At 46.8% G+C, this 10,999-nt stretch overlaps 1 protein-coding gene across 7 annotated transcripts in view; it reads right to left on the reverse strand.

The window, feature by feature from the left end:
- Ptprm (protein tyrosine phosphatase receptor type M) overlaps positions 1-10,999 on the reverse strand; it is a 705,361-nt gene that overhangs the window by 30,398 nt on the left and 663,964 nt on the right. For 4 of the 7 annotated variants that reach the window (XM_031368638.1, XM_031368641.1, XM_031368639.1 and 1 more), the window contains 2 exons: positions 1,979-2,095; positions 1,248-1,298 (listed from right to left, as the gene is read on the reverse strand). In XM_031368638.1, coding sequence (XP_031224498.1) covers positions 1,248-1,298; positions 1,979-2,095 — 168 coding nt within the window. The remainder of the gene's footprint in view (positions 1-1,247; positions 1,299-1,978; positions 2,096-10,999) is intronic. The other 3 variants (XM_031368643.1, XM_031368642.1, XM_031368640.1) reach the window with 1 other exon arrangement.

Below are 10,999 nucleotides of genomic sequence, written 5' to 3' on the forward strand. Positions count from 1 at the left end.
AACCCCTGCTAACAGCCAGGACCATCTTCTGCCCCATCCCTGCTAACAGCCAGGACCATCCTCAGCCCCACTCCTGCTAACAACCAGGACTATCCTCAGCCCCTACTGACCCCTGCTAACAGCCAGGACCATCTTCAGCCCCACCCCTGCTAACAGCCAGGACCATCCTCAGCCCCTACCAACCCCTGCTAACAGCCAGGACCATCCTCAGCCCCTATCGACCCCTGCTAACAGCCAGGACCATCCTCAGCCCCTACCGACCCCTGCTAACAGCCAGGACCATCCTCAGCCCCACCCCTGCTAACAGCCAGGACTATCCTCAGCCCTGACCCCTGCTAACAGCCAGGACCATCCTCAGCCCTGACCCCTGCTAATAGCCAGGACCATTTTCTGCCCCATCCCTGCTAACAGCCAGGATGCATCCATCCTCAGCTTGTTAGACGGCTGACTATTGTTCAAAGAACTTCATGTTTAAGCAGTGGCTTAGGAAAAAAACACCGAGGGTCTTTTATTGCTCTCTGTTTTAATGCAGTTATTTATGAGTGCTCTTGCCAAGAGCCATACAGAAATCCTGCAAGTGCTTTTCTCGCACAGTCCTGCCTAAGAAGGAAAAAAAAAATCAACATCAAAGTGTGAGGCTTAGAACTCTGTGAATTGAGCCAACCAGAACTTTACGATCTTTGAAGTCTCCAAGCCTCCCTCTTGCTTATTGAGACAGAGAGAGAGAGAGAGAGAGAGAGAGAGAGAGAGAGAGAGAGAGAGAGAGAGAGAGAGAGAAAGAGAGGGAGAGAGAGGGAGGCTATAGGAGAAAGAAGCTAACTAGCATGAGAACAGACTAAATAAGGTAAAGCTTTCTTGGTTTTGGGAGTCTTGTCATAAATTTGGATTTTCAAACTAGGAACGGCAGTTCCAGTCATCAGTGTGAATTAGACAATAGGCAGATCCTGCAATTTCCTTATTCCCCAGAGATGCCCTTTTATTCCAGAAAGTGCATTTAGACACGTGACCATATAGAATCAGGAGAAGAGCCAGGAGCTAAGAGGCCAGCAGCCTGGCATACCCCATCCCTGGAAGGGGTCAACTACTGCTGGCTGAATGACAGCAGACAGAATTCATGGTAAATGGACCATTTCAGAGCAGCAGCTGTGCAGGCGTGTGTCCTGGAGAACAGGCTCCTGACGGGAGAGCCTGTGTGCCTCTGAGGGGCAGAGTGTCTCTCAGTCACCTCCACCTTCCCCACAGCATACCTGTGGCACTTCTCTGGATGGACTGCAGTTTGCTTCACCTCCGGCCCCTCCCTATGTCAGCAGAAAGAGGGGGACAAGGAGAGTCCCTGTTATGGCCTACAGTGCTTCCCAGAGAAGCAGCCCTAGCCATGCGTATGGGATGAGGGGGACAGAATCGCTGCACAGCATTTGCCCAGGGCTGAGAGCAAAGTGTGAGTGAATATGGAGGGACGTGCTGGCTCATGCAAGAGTGCCTGTGACTGATGGAGCTCCCTCATGTGGGTTTCCGGGGAGATCTCTCCCACCCTGAGGACCCTTCAATCTCTTTTGGACTTTGGGCCTTAGAAAGCCTGAAGGAGTTGAGGGAGTCTGAGAGCACTGCAGACCAAACTGCTGTCTCAGCCCAAATGTCAACTCAGTTTCGGGAGATGCAAGCGGATGTTCAACAGGGGACACACTTATCAAGCTGGGATGGCATCTCTCTAAATGTAGAAAACTTTGCTTTGTGAATCAAGAAAGAGAAATGAGCAAAGATCAGCCAGGCTAAAATGAAAATAGTGCGGTAGACGTAATCTTTGGGTTTAGTTGAAAAATACAGATTACCGTGAAATGGGAATGGCCTGCGTTAAGGATGGAGCTGAATCAGAGGGTGAGACGCTGGCGTGAGAAACTACCTGAGCCTACCTGCGTCCAGGCCTGAGCCTAGATAAGCTGATGAGGCTACTGCGGCTTGCTCTGGCTTCCACACTTACCTTTTCCACGGCAAACGTTCTTATCACATATTCTGCCAGCAGCTCTGTATCTATTAGAGTGACTTTAATGTCTTTGTAGATCTCGGTGTCATCCGGCCAGTATTTGCAGCATTTCACCTTCAGGGAACACAAAGGAGATCATGGGTTTAGCTTTTTATTTGGTTCCTTCAGTGAGGGGGTCATACTGTGATTTACAGGATAAATTCGCACATACAAGTTAGCCATGTACCCCAAAGCAAGTTTGTATGTTGTGGCTTTTAGCTCCGCCTACCTAATCACCATCCAGTTATAGCAAACCTTCACTCCCTACCCTCCCTGCTCAGGAGATGGCTCGGAGGAGTAAGCCAGAGAGGAAGCTTGCAAGTGTTAGTCTCCTTGACTCCTGAGTTTGAGAAAGTGACTAAGGGCTTTTTGAGGACTGAACAGAGAATCTGACTCAGCACTAAGGATGAGCCGAGTCTGCCTGGAGGGAGAGAGCTTCGCAGCTAACTGCACCGGACGCATGGGCTCTCGTTATTGGTGCTTAGAGTCTCCAGGGACCGTCTGTTTCTTTACAATTAGCTTCAGGTTAGAACACAGAGGAGTGTTTCGCCCTGACCCCTTCAGACATATGCGTCACCACACTCTGTTCACCTGTGTCCCTCCTGTCCCTCCTGCCTTGGGGCTGGTTTCCTTCTTGACCCCAGCTAGTGCCCTTCCTGTTTCTATTAGATGCGTTCCCTTGGCGTCTCACTTTCTCCCTCCTTTATGATGTCCTGCTGCTTTCTTTCTAGTTCTCCCTCTTTCCCTGTCTCTCTCTCTTTCTCTCTCACACACCCATGCTCACCCCTCCCCCACATATCATATACATATACTAATGTGCATATACAGTGTATGATTGCACATCTAAGCTCCACAGATATAAGACAGCATGGAATTTGTCTTCTTCCCGAGTCTGGCTCATTTCACTTAACACAATGGATGCTCTCCAGGTGGCTCTGTTTCCTTGCAAATGGAATGACGTCATTTTTTTCTTTTTGGCCACACGGAACTCCATCATATCTCTGAAATGCCTCCCACACACAATTTCCTTTACATTTTCTCTGACGCAATCTAAGTTTGGGCTTTGGCTCTTCTTGCAGGGATGTTCTACATAGACAAGATGTCACCTCCCCAATAGAGTGCCTCCCACCCCCCAACTCTGACTTGTGCTGTCTCAGGATTGCTGCTTTCCAGCGCTGTCTGTGAGACCGATGGGATGGTCTCTCATCCGGGGGTGTAAGTGACTTAAAACATTTGGCCACAACTTGCATTTTCAGTCTAATCTACAATTATGTTCAAGGACAAACATCTAACCTAATCCTAAAGGAAACTGTGATACAAAAACCATTCTGTCTGTTTAGATGGTCTCTCACCATTTCTTTCTAGGTGATGTCCCCCTCTTCTTTAATACATATGTTAGATGCTAAACCCCCATCCCTACCCACCCCCACCACTACCCAAGACTTTTATCCATAGATGTGAACTCTCTTTGATTCCCAAGGGGCATATTTGGTTGTAAGGATGAGATCCTTCAAACACCTGGTTATTGCTGGCCAGTGGGAAATGGGTTATTTTGCTTATTTTTCAGATCTTACAGCACCTGGAGGTCATGACCTATAAATGATAAATATGCAGGGGCTATACAGGGCTGTATTTCACGGAGACAGACCTAGGATCAGTGTAAGAAGGAAAATCCCTGACTGGGAAAAGTTTCGGGAAGGATTATGTTCTAAGAAGACTTTTCAGAAGGCAAACACCTATGTCATCCTAATGTCTATGGTTTGTGGCTGACTAGGACTCTAGCCGCCTCTAAGCTTTTGAAACTTTCCACAAGTTCAAGATAATACTTATTGAACTTAGTTGACAATATACAAATTGGAGTTTGAGGCAAGTGGAGCAGAGGACAACGATGGGCTTGCTCTCACGCTGTTTTAAACCGCCGTTGGGAACCTCTCTGCACGACCTGTGTCTGGAAACGGTGTCTGTGAGATTACCAGAGGGTGCTGCTATCTATCGTATGTTAGTAGTAGACGTCATTAATACTCAAACGATATCTAAAATGCCCAAGATTAAGAGACTAGCAATTATTTTGTAGATGCGAAGTCAGTCTGATCAGATGGTGTAGACATAGAGTTCTCTAACTTGAGGGTGGCCATAATTTCATTTACAGAATGTCCATGGTGGTTAGCAGGGATGCTTATGCAGCACACATGGCCTCTCCTTGACTATCTGTGTCTTCAATTGTGAAAGCAGAAAGTTGGTGGGTAAAGCTACAAATATAATATGAATATGTGATTTTAGAATGGATTAACTCAGTGTAATACAAGTAAAAGTGTATTTCTGTGGCAAGTACAATAGAACACTACACACACACACACACACACACACACACACACACACACACACACATGATGTACCTGCAGTCTGTGTTATAACAGGGATCTTTAACCTAATAAATCCCCCCTTATCTGGTGTATCCTAGTTGACAAACTACAGGTGCAGGAGGTGTAGAACAGTTTGTTGTATGGTTGCCTATTCATCTATTTTAGATTCTTTTTCTTCTCTGCCTGGGAGTTTTTAATAAACATGAACGTGGGAACTTCAATGCCTTGGGTTCAAGGAGCTGAAGCCTGCCAGCACAGATGGAGGGTCAGAGCTTCTCCTTTGGACAGTTCCTGTGTGCCAGTTCAGGTCACATCTGAGATCTGACCCAGTTTTACTGCACAGTTTTCCAGAGATCTGCAAATAGCGAGATGCAGTGGTATGCCTCCATGTGTAGGCAGGCGACAGGAACCTCTATGCTAGATCATGTCCAGTTTGTGTAGAAGCTCCAAAGTCAAGAGCTTCCACTACAGCTGCACTGGTGGTGAACTGCTGCAGCTGCTCTGCCAGCAAAGGACAATGGCATCCTCTGGAGCGCAAGGTTGGGAGCTGGCCCAGAGCCACTTGGAGGCTGTAATCCAGAAGCAGCTAAGAAAACAGAAGCACAAAGGGACTTCCTTCCACAAAGGTTCCTCGAACCTAACACACTAGCACCTGTCAGGGCGGCCTGGAAAAGGCAGAGGGACCATTTAGAGTCGGGTCTTCTCCAACTCATCTCCCAGAGTATCTTGAAATGGTTTGCCACATCTGTTTCAGCCTACTAAAAATCCTTCTAAATTGAGCTCCTCTAAGTATCTTTTTAACTGCTTGGATCCATGTCAAGTTATTATTTTGCTTGAAGAAAAAGGAACAGGAAAGGAAACATGTTTCATTAGGGATGTCGACTTTGTACAACGGCAGCATGAGGGGCTTGTGACCACCTCCTGGCTCTGACTCTGCATACCATACAGAGATGTTGAAACCAAGCCTTTTTGAGACACCTGCTGGATCCCCAGCCTCACACAATCCGACACTCGTGTTTGATCCTGTGCCAAGCCAGCTGTCTCCTGCAGCCTGAGGGTGCTTGCCCAGCATCTAGCAGAGGCCTTGCCTCCCACACATCTTCATCATGTGTGGCAACAGCCTCCAGCATGGAAATGAGGCCACTTCCAGGGTCCTCTGATTACTTTGGTGCCCTATGCAGGTTCCATCAGGCCATTAATCAAGCAGAGGGCACTGGGCCCCACTGCCTGCTCATTACCATACTTGGCTGCAGGAGAGATTTAGTCTCTACTTCCAGGGGGTCGTTAACTTTGGCTTTAAAATTCACTAACTTAAAACACAGAAAGTGTCAGACTGTGAGGATCCTGAACTTACTGGAAGACGTCTTTAAGGAGAGTCATTTTAACTCACAGCTTGCGATTATCCCATGCTTATTAAGGTCATAACATCACTGTGGGTAGAGCGACTTCCCCCGAGCCTGGGAGTACCTTATCTTGACCTTGAGTGCATCCTGACATGGTTACCCTAAGAGCTCTAAACTCTAGCACATATCAGAACTCCTTGTGGCGATTCTAAACACAAAATCCCAGGGTCTGAAGAATTGGTTCGGTCAACAAGCTCCCTGGCCTGTAGCCCATACTGGCCAGAGGAACTTCTGCAGCCCAGCCAGACATTGGAACCTGGCTGATACAAGTTGGAAGAAGGTCTTGCTTATGCAACCTCAGGTTCTGCATCTGTCAAGGTGGGATGATGAGGATTCTTACCCAACATGCCTTAGGATGAGGTTAGCGGTTCTAAATTTGCCAACACATTAGAATCGGTGGAAGCTGTATTTAAAGAAAGCCTAGAGCCCAGGCCACATTCCAGGCTCTCTCTCGATTTCTGTGCTGGGACAGAGGCAACTGTAATTTCCAGAAGCTTCCCATGTGATCCCAAGTGCAGATGAGTCTGGAAATCACTAGACACGATGCAATAAACAGATCTAGCCAAGTTTCCAGGTGACTGTAAGACCTCAAAAATGCTAATCCTACGTAAGTGATGAGTTTAAGCTCAGGACCCTAGGTGACAATTGGAGTTTGTGGAGCACAGTAAGATGAAGCAGGATGTTTAGGAAGAGGAGCAGAGAGGTCTGACAGTGACAGCTGTGGCTTATGGTGGAGGGAAACGAGGGGAAGCACGTGAGCTCCTTCTACTCTTTCCTATACACTATTCTTCCCAGAAACAAGATGATGACGCAGAGGAGGAAGGCTGGCCTGCCCAGTCTCCTACTGTATGGCTTGGATGTACTCCCGACGGGAATTAGGGAAAAAGTTTCTGTATTCTCTGGAGGCAATTTAAAGCAAACCACTTGAGTCACAAAGACAGTGTGCACACCCATTTGCAAGGTCACTGCAGCTTCCATACAGAGAGCCCTTCCTGGCTTGGGTGCAACGTTCTCAGAGTCCTATCCTCACACGGAAGCTAGGGAGGAAAACGGTGTGCATGGCCCAGGCTGGTCTCTCTGATCCTACTCACTTCCATGTAGAAGCCAGGGCTAAGGCAGATGATGACCTCCCTGGGTGGACCAGGCCCCTAGTCAAGCTGTGGGGGAGGGTAGACCTGAAGCAGCACTTGGCTTCCTTAGGCTTTTGGCTTCGGGAGCAGGTACAAAGAAGAAGTCTAAAGTGGTTTTAGCTACCCTGTCTAGGTGAGGCGGAAGAGGAGGGGAGGGGAAGGAGCAGAGTGTATTCTGAAGCCACTGTTGACTTTTCCCATAGAAAAAGCTGCTAACGTCTCCTCCCAGCAGTTTGTCAGGCATAACGTAAGATCTCTCTTGCCTTCTTCTTTCTCTCCCTTCTCTTATTTGAGGCAAGGTCATGCGATCTAGTCCAGATTGTTTTAGAATCTGACATGTGGTTCAGGCTGTCCTCAAACTCACCATGCTCCTGAGTGCTGGGGTTACAGGCAGGAGCCACTAGGCCCAGCTAGGATGATGGCTATGCTATAGACATATATATGTAAGCCTCCTTTGATCACCTCTCATCCTAAAACATTTCACATATACTGAAACATATATATGGGACCTGGGCTGGCTTCTTCCTTCCAGACCTGATTCACATGGCCACTGGGTAGTGGGGCACTTGAAGACTTCAAGAATGGACAGTAAATCAAGTGTTCCCGAGGAGTGCATATAGGGCTTTAATTTGGGGGAAGAACTTCATAACATAAAGAAATTCCTTTTCATCCCTAGGCTTCTGTGTAGTCTTCATGGCCTAGCTCACAGCTTCCAGTTTTCTATCTGGCTCTTCTCTTGTAATTTGTTCAGTTGAATATGGATCCAGAGTGGCACAAGCTAGCTTTAGTAGGCTTTTAAGAAGCACTCCCGTTCCGACTGCTTTGTTACATGACTGTTCAAGAAAGGGGGCTTTGGCATTTAGCAATTCCCCCAGTTCAAGCTCTGGCCCAGGAGGGAGCTTACCATCACCAAGCTCAGTAAAAACATGTCACACACTCTGACTAGACCTTGAAGAAGCACTGTAGACACCTCTGAGCAGTAGCAGCACTCTTAGCATAGAAGCTCAGGCTCCAAAGTTCATTAGTGAGGGGCTGTCCTGGGGTGGCTCATAGTAAATCTCTGTACATTGTCATCACCTTAGTGAGGTCATATTTTAGATTCATGACCTTGTGCAAGTCATAGGCCTGTTCTGGCTCTTTCTCTATGTGCTGGTGGAAACTAGATCGTGTGGTGGATGAAATGCTCCTAACTCCTAAATTGGAACTAGGAAAAAGTGTCTGTGTTCTGGGAAGGCAACCTAAAACAAATAGCTGGAGTTAAAAGACAGTTGGCAAACCCTCATTTGCAAGGTCACTGTGGCTTCCATACGAGAGCCCTAAACTGGTTTGCATGAGGGAGAAACAATTTACAAGGGTCCCAGCTGGTCTCTATCCTTCTAGTTCCTTATATGAAGATGGCAGAGGATGGCAGAGAATGCCCCTGTACATTAATTCTGCAGAGTCTAGATTACTATCCACATTTTACAAATATCTAACTTGAACTAATTGACGGGTAGGTGCAAAGGCTTTCAAGATTAGCATTTCAACTTTGTGGCCCCAATGTGGCAAAGCTCTTAGCTCATGTTTTAGCTTAGGACATGTCATTTTTAGATCATTCTGTTTGCTTTTTGGACAGTGACAAGCAGAATTCTAGCTATGTCTTTCTGTGAATACAGAGGGATGAGTTATGATGGTAACATTCATGAGAAGACATGTACAATCAGCAAATCTAACTTGAGGCAGATCCCAAGGCAAGCTCACGGATCAAAAGCACTTTCCCCTTGGGGATTTCGTCACTTTGGGTTAAAGGCCAAGCTTCATTTACTAGCTGTGATGTTGGGCAAATTATTTAACCTCTTGGAGGTTTCATTTCTCTATCTGTAGAAGGAGCATAATAAAAAATGTTGCTATGAATATCATTTTTGTAATATATTTAGAATAAGGCTTGTACAATTGAATGTTTGCTAAAAATCTCTAAATGAAACAACAATGGGAGATCAGAAGATAAGTGTTAATTCCAAGGGAAGAAATCTAAACCTTCCCAGGGTAGACTACACTATTAGTGCACCCAGCAAGAAAGGGTGTTGTTTCCAGAGGTGGGTGTGGAGGGACAGGTAGTGTAGGTGGGGAAAGTTGGCAGAAGACATGTCCAGGAAGCCCATCTTCAGTCTTCAAGTCTTTGTTGGATAGGCCTGGGAAGTGGGGACCTTTGATGGCACAGTCACAGTCCTAGCTCAGGATGGTGAGCTGTTTCTGATGGTGCTGGGATAAAAAGTGTGCATTTGAGAAGAGCGGGATGCAGGGGCGCATTGCTGTAGTCCCAGCATTTTATAGTGGCCTGGTTCCTTTGCACATTTGTGCCATCAGTGTCCTGAGGCAGCAGCAGTCAAGCCGGCTTCCATGCCTGGGAGAACTATTGAGTGCAAGGAGCATGCAGTAGCTGTGAGGCTAAGGGGGGCGGGTAGGAACAGCTTTAGTGTATGGTGAGTGAGGGCTCAGGCAGCTGTCACTGGGGCCTCCTTTGCATCATTCTACTGTGAACAGGAGCCAGCAGCATCAGGCCTGGTGTAACTGGCTCAAGAATACAATTCAAAGGTGCTGAGTGAGATCAGGGACTTTCACATACACCACCCCAATGTGTGTATGTACACACACACACACACACACACACACACACACACACACACACATTCACACACACTCATCCATACACGTATATGCAATCCCTCCTAAGTAGATTTAACTTGTAAGGTTAATAGATAAAAGAGTAATTTTTAGAGCCTCTTAAAAATAAATATTTAACTCTTTCACAGTGTGCATAGGAAAAGAGCCCTATGCAGCAGGCAGGCACTGGGGCTTGGGACTTACTCTAGCTGAATTGTAGGATGGCCACATGACATTGTATGAGTCAGGAAACCACCCTGGATATGTTTTCTGTCTTGAAAAATAGCACACTAGACATTTCGTTGTTAAAGTTATCCCAGGTCCTAGAGTGACCCAATTAAATACTTCTAGAGTTGGTTCTTTGAGAGGCATGGATAACAGATGTGGAGCCTCTGGAGTTGAGACGTGGGTAGACATTTAGTAACTATATGTCTGGAAGCTTTATCTGCTATTGAGGAAATGGAACAACAGTCATATTTATTTTATAGACACTGAGGATCTTAAGACCCTCTGTATGGGCTGCTTCATGAATGTCCATGGACCGGTGGTGTGGTGGGCAGTCACGTGAATGTCCACGGACTGGTGGTGTGGTGGACTGCCACGTGAATGTCCATGGACTGGTGGTGTGGTGGGCAGCCACGTGAATGTCCATGGACTGGTGGTGTGGTGGGCTGCCATGTGAATGTCCATGGATTGGTGGTGTGGTGGGCTACCATGTGAATGTCCACGGACTGGTGGTGGTCACTATGGTGCTGCTGGCTTCCATCAGGGCAATATCTCTGTGATAGAAGAGGGGCTTCTCCCAGTGTAGAGCTCCACAGGCCCCACATACTGTAACATTATTATTCATAGTCTATGCTAGGGCTCAGATGAGTGAACTCTAATGCCAGAAGTCTTAATCTTGAAGGAATTCTGGAGTATTCTGAGGTGGATAGTTGCTCCAGGGAATCTCTCAAGGGAGGCAAATAACTTTCAGTGTAAAGGCAGAAAGCTAGATCCTACCCAAGGCCTGGTCAAGCTGCTCCAATGCCCTCTCTTTAAGTTGTGACAATCTGTGCTAAACATCCCTGGTGGAACGGGAAGAACATGGTGACAGAAATGTGCAGCTTGTAATTCTTGACTAATGATTATATGAGCTTCCTAAGAATGGGAAGTACATGACTCAATGTTTGAACAGATTAAAATGTCTCTGAGTTCATTGTTGGTTTTGGACCGTACAACATCAGAAAGGGTGCAGTAGTGAGTTAAGGAACATGCTCTTATTCGGTAGCATAGAAAGACCTGGCTAGGTCTGGCGGTAAAGGTGTGTAATCCTAGAACTTCGAAGGCTGATGCAGGAAGACTGTGAGTGTCAAAGACAACTTAGGCTATAGAGCAACACGGCAAGATCTTGTCTTGAAAAAGAGGAGAGAGAGAGAGAGAGAGAGAGAGAGAGAGAGA

The sequence above is a fragment of the Mastomys coucha genome, unplaced genomic scaffold (genome assembly GCF_008632895.1).
Source record: "Mastomys coucha isolate ucsf_1 unplaced genomic scaffold, UCSF_Mcou_1 pScaffold14, whole genome shotgun sequence".
NCBI classification, from domain to species: Eukaryota; Metazoa; Chordata; class Mammalia; order Rodentia; family Muridae; genus Mastomys; species Mastomys coucha.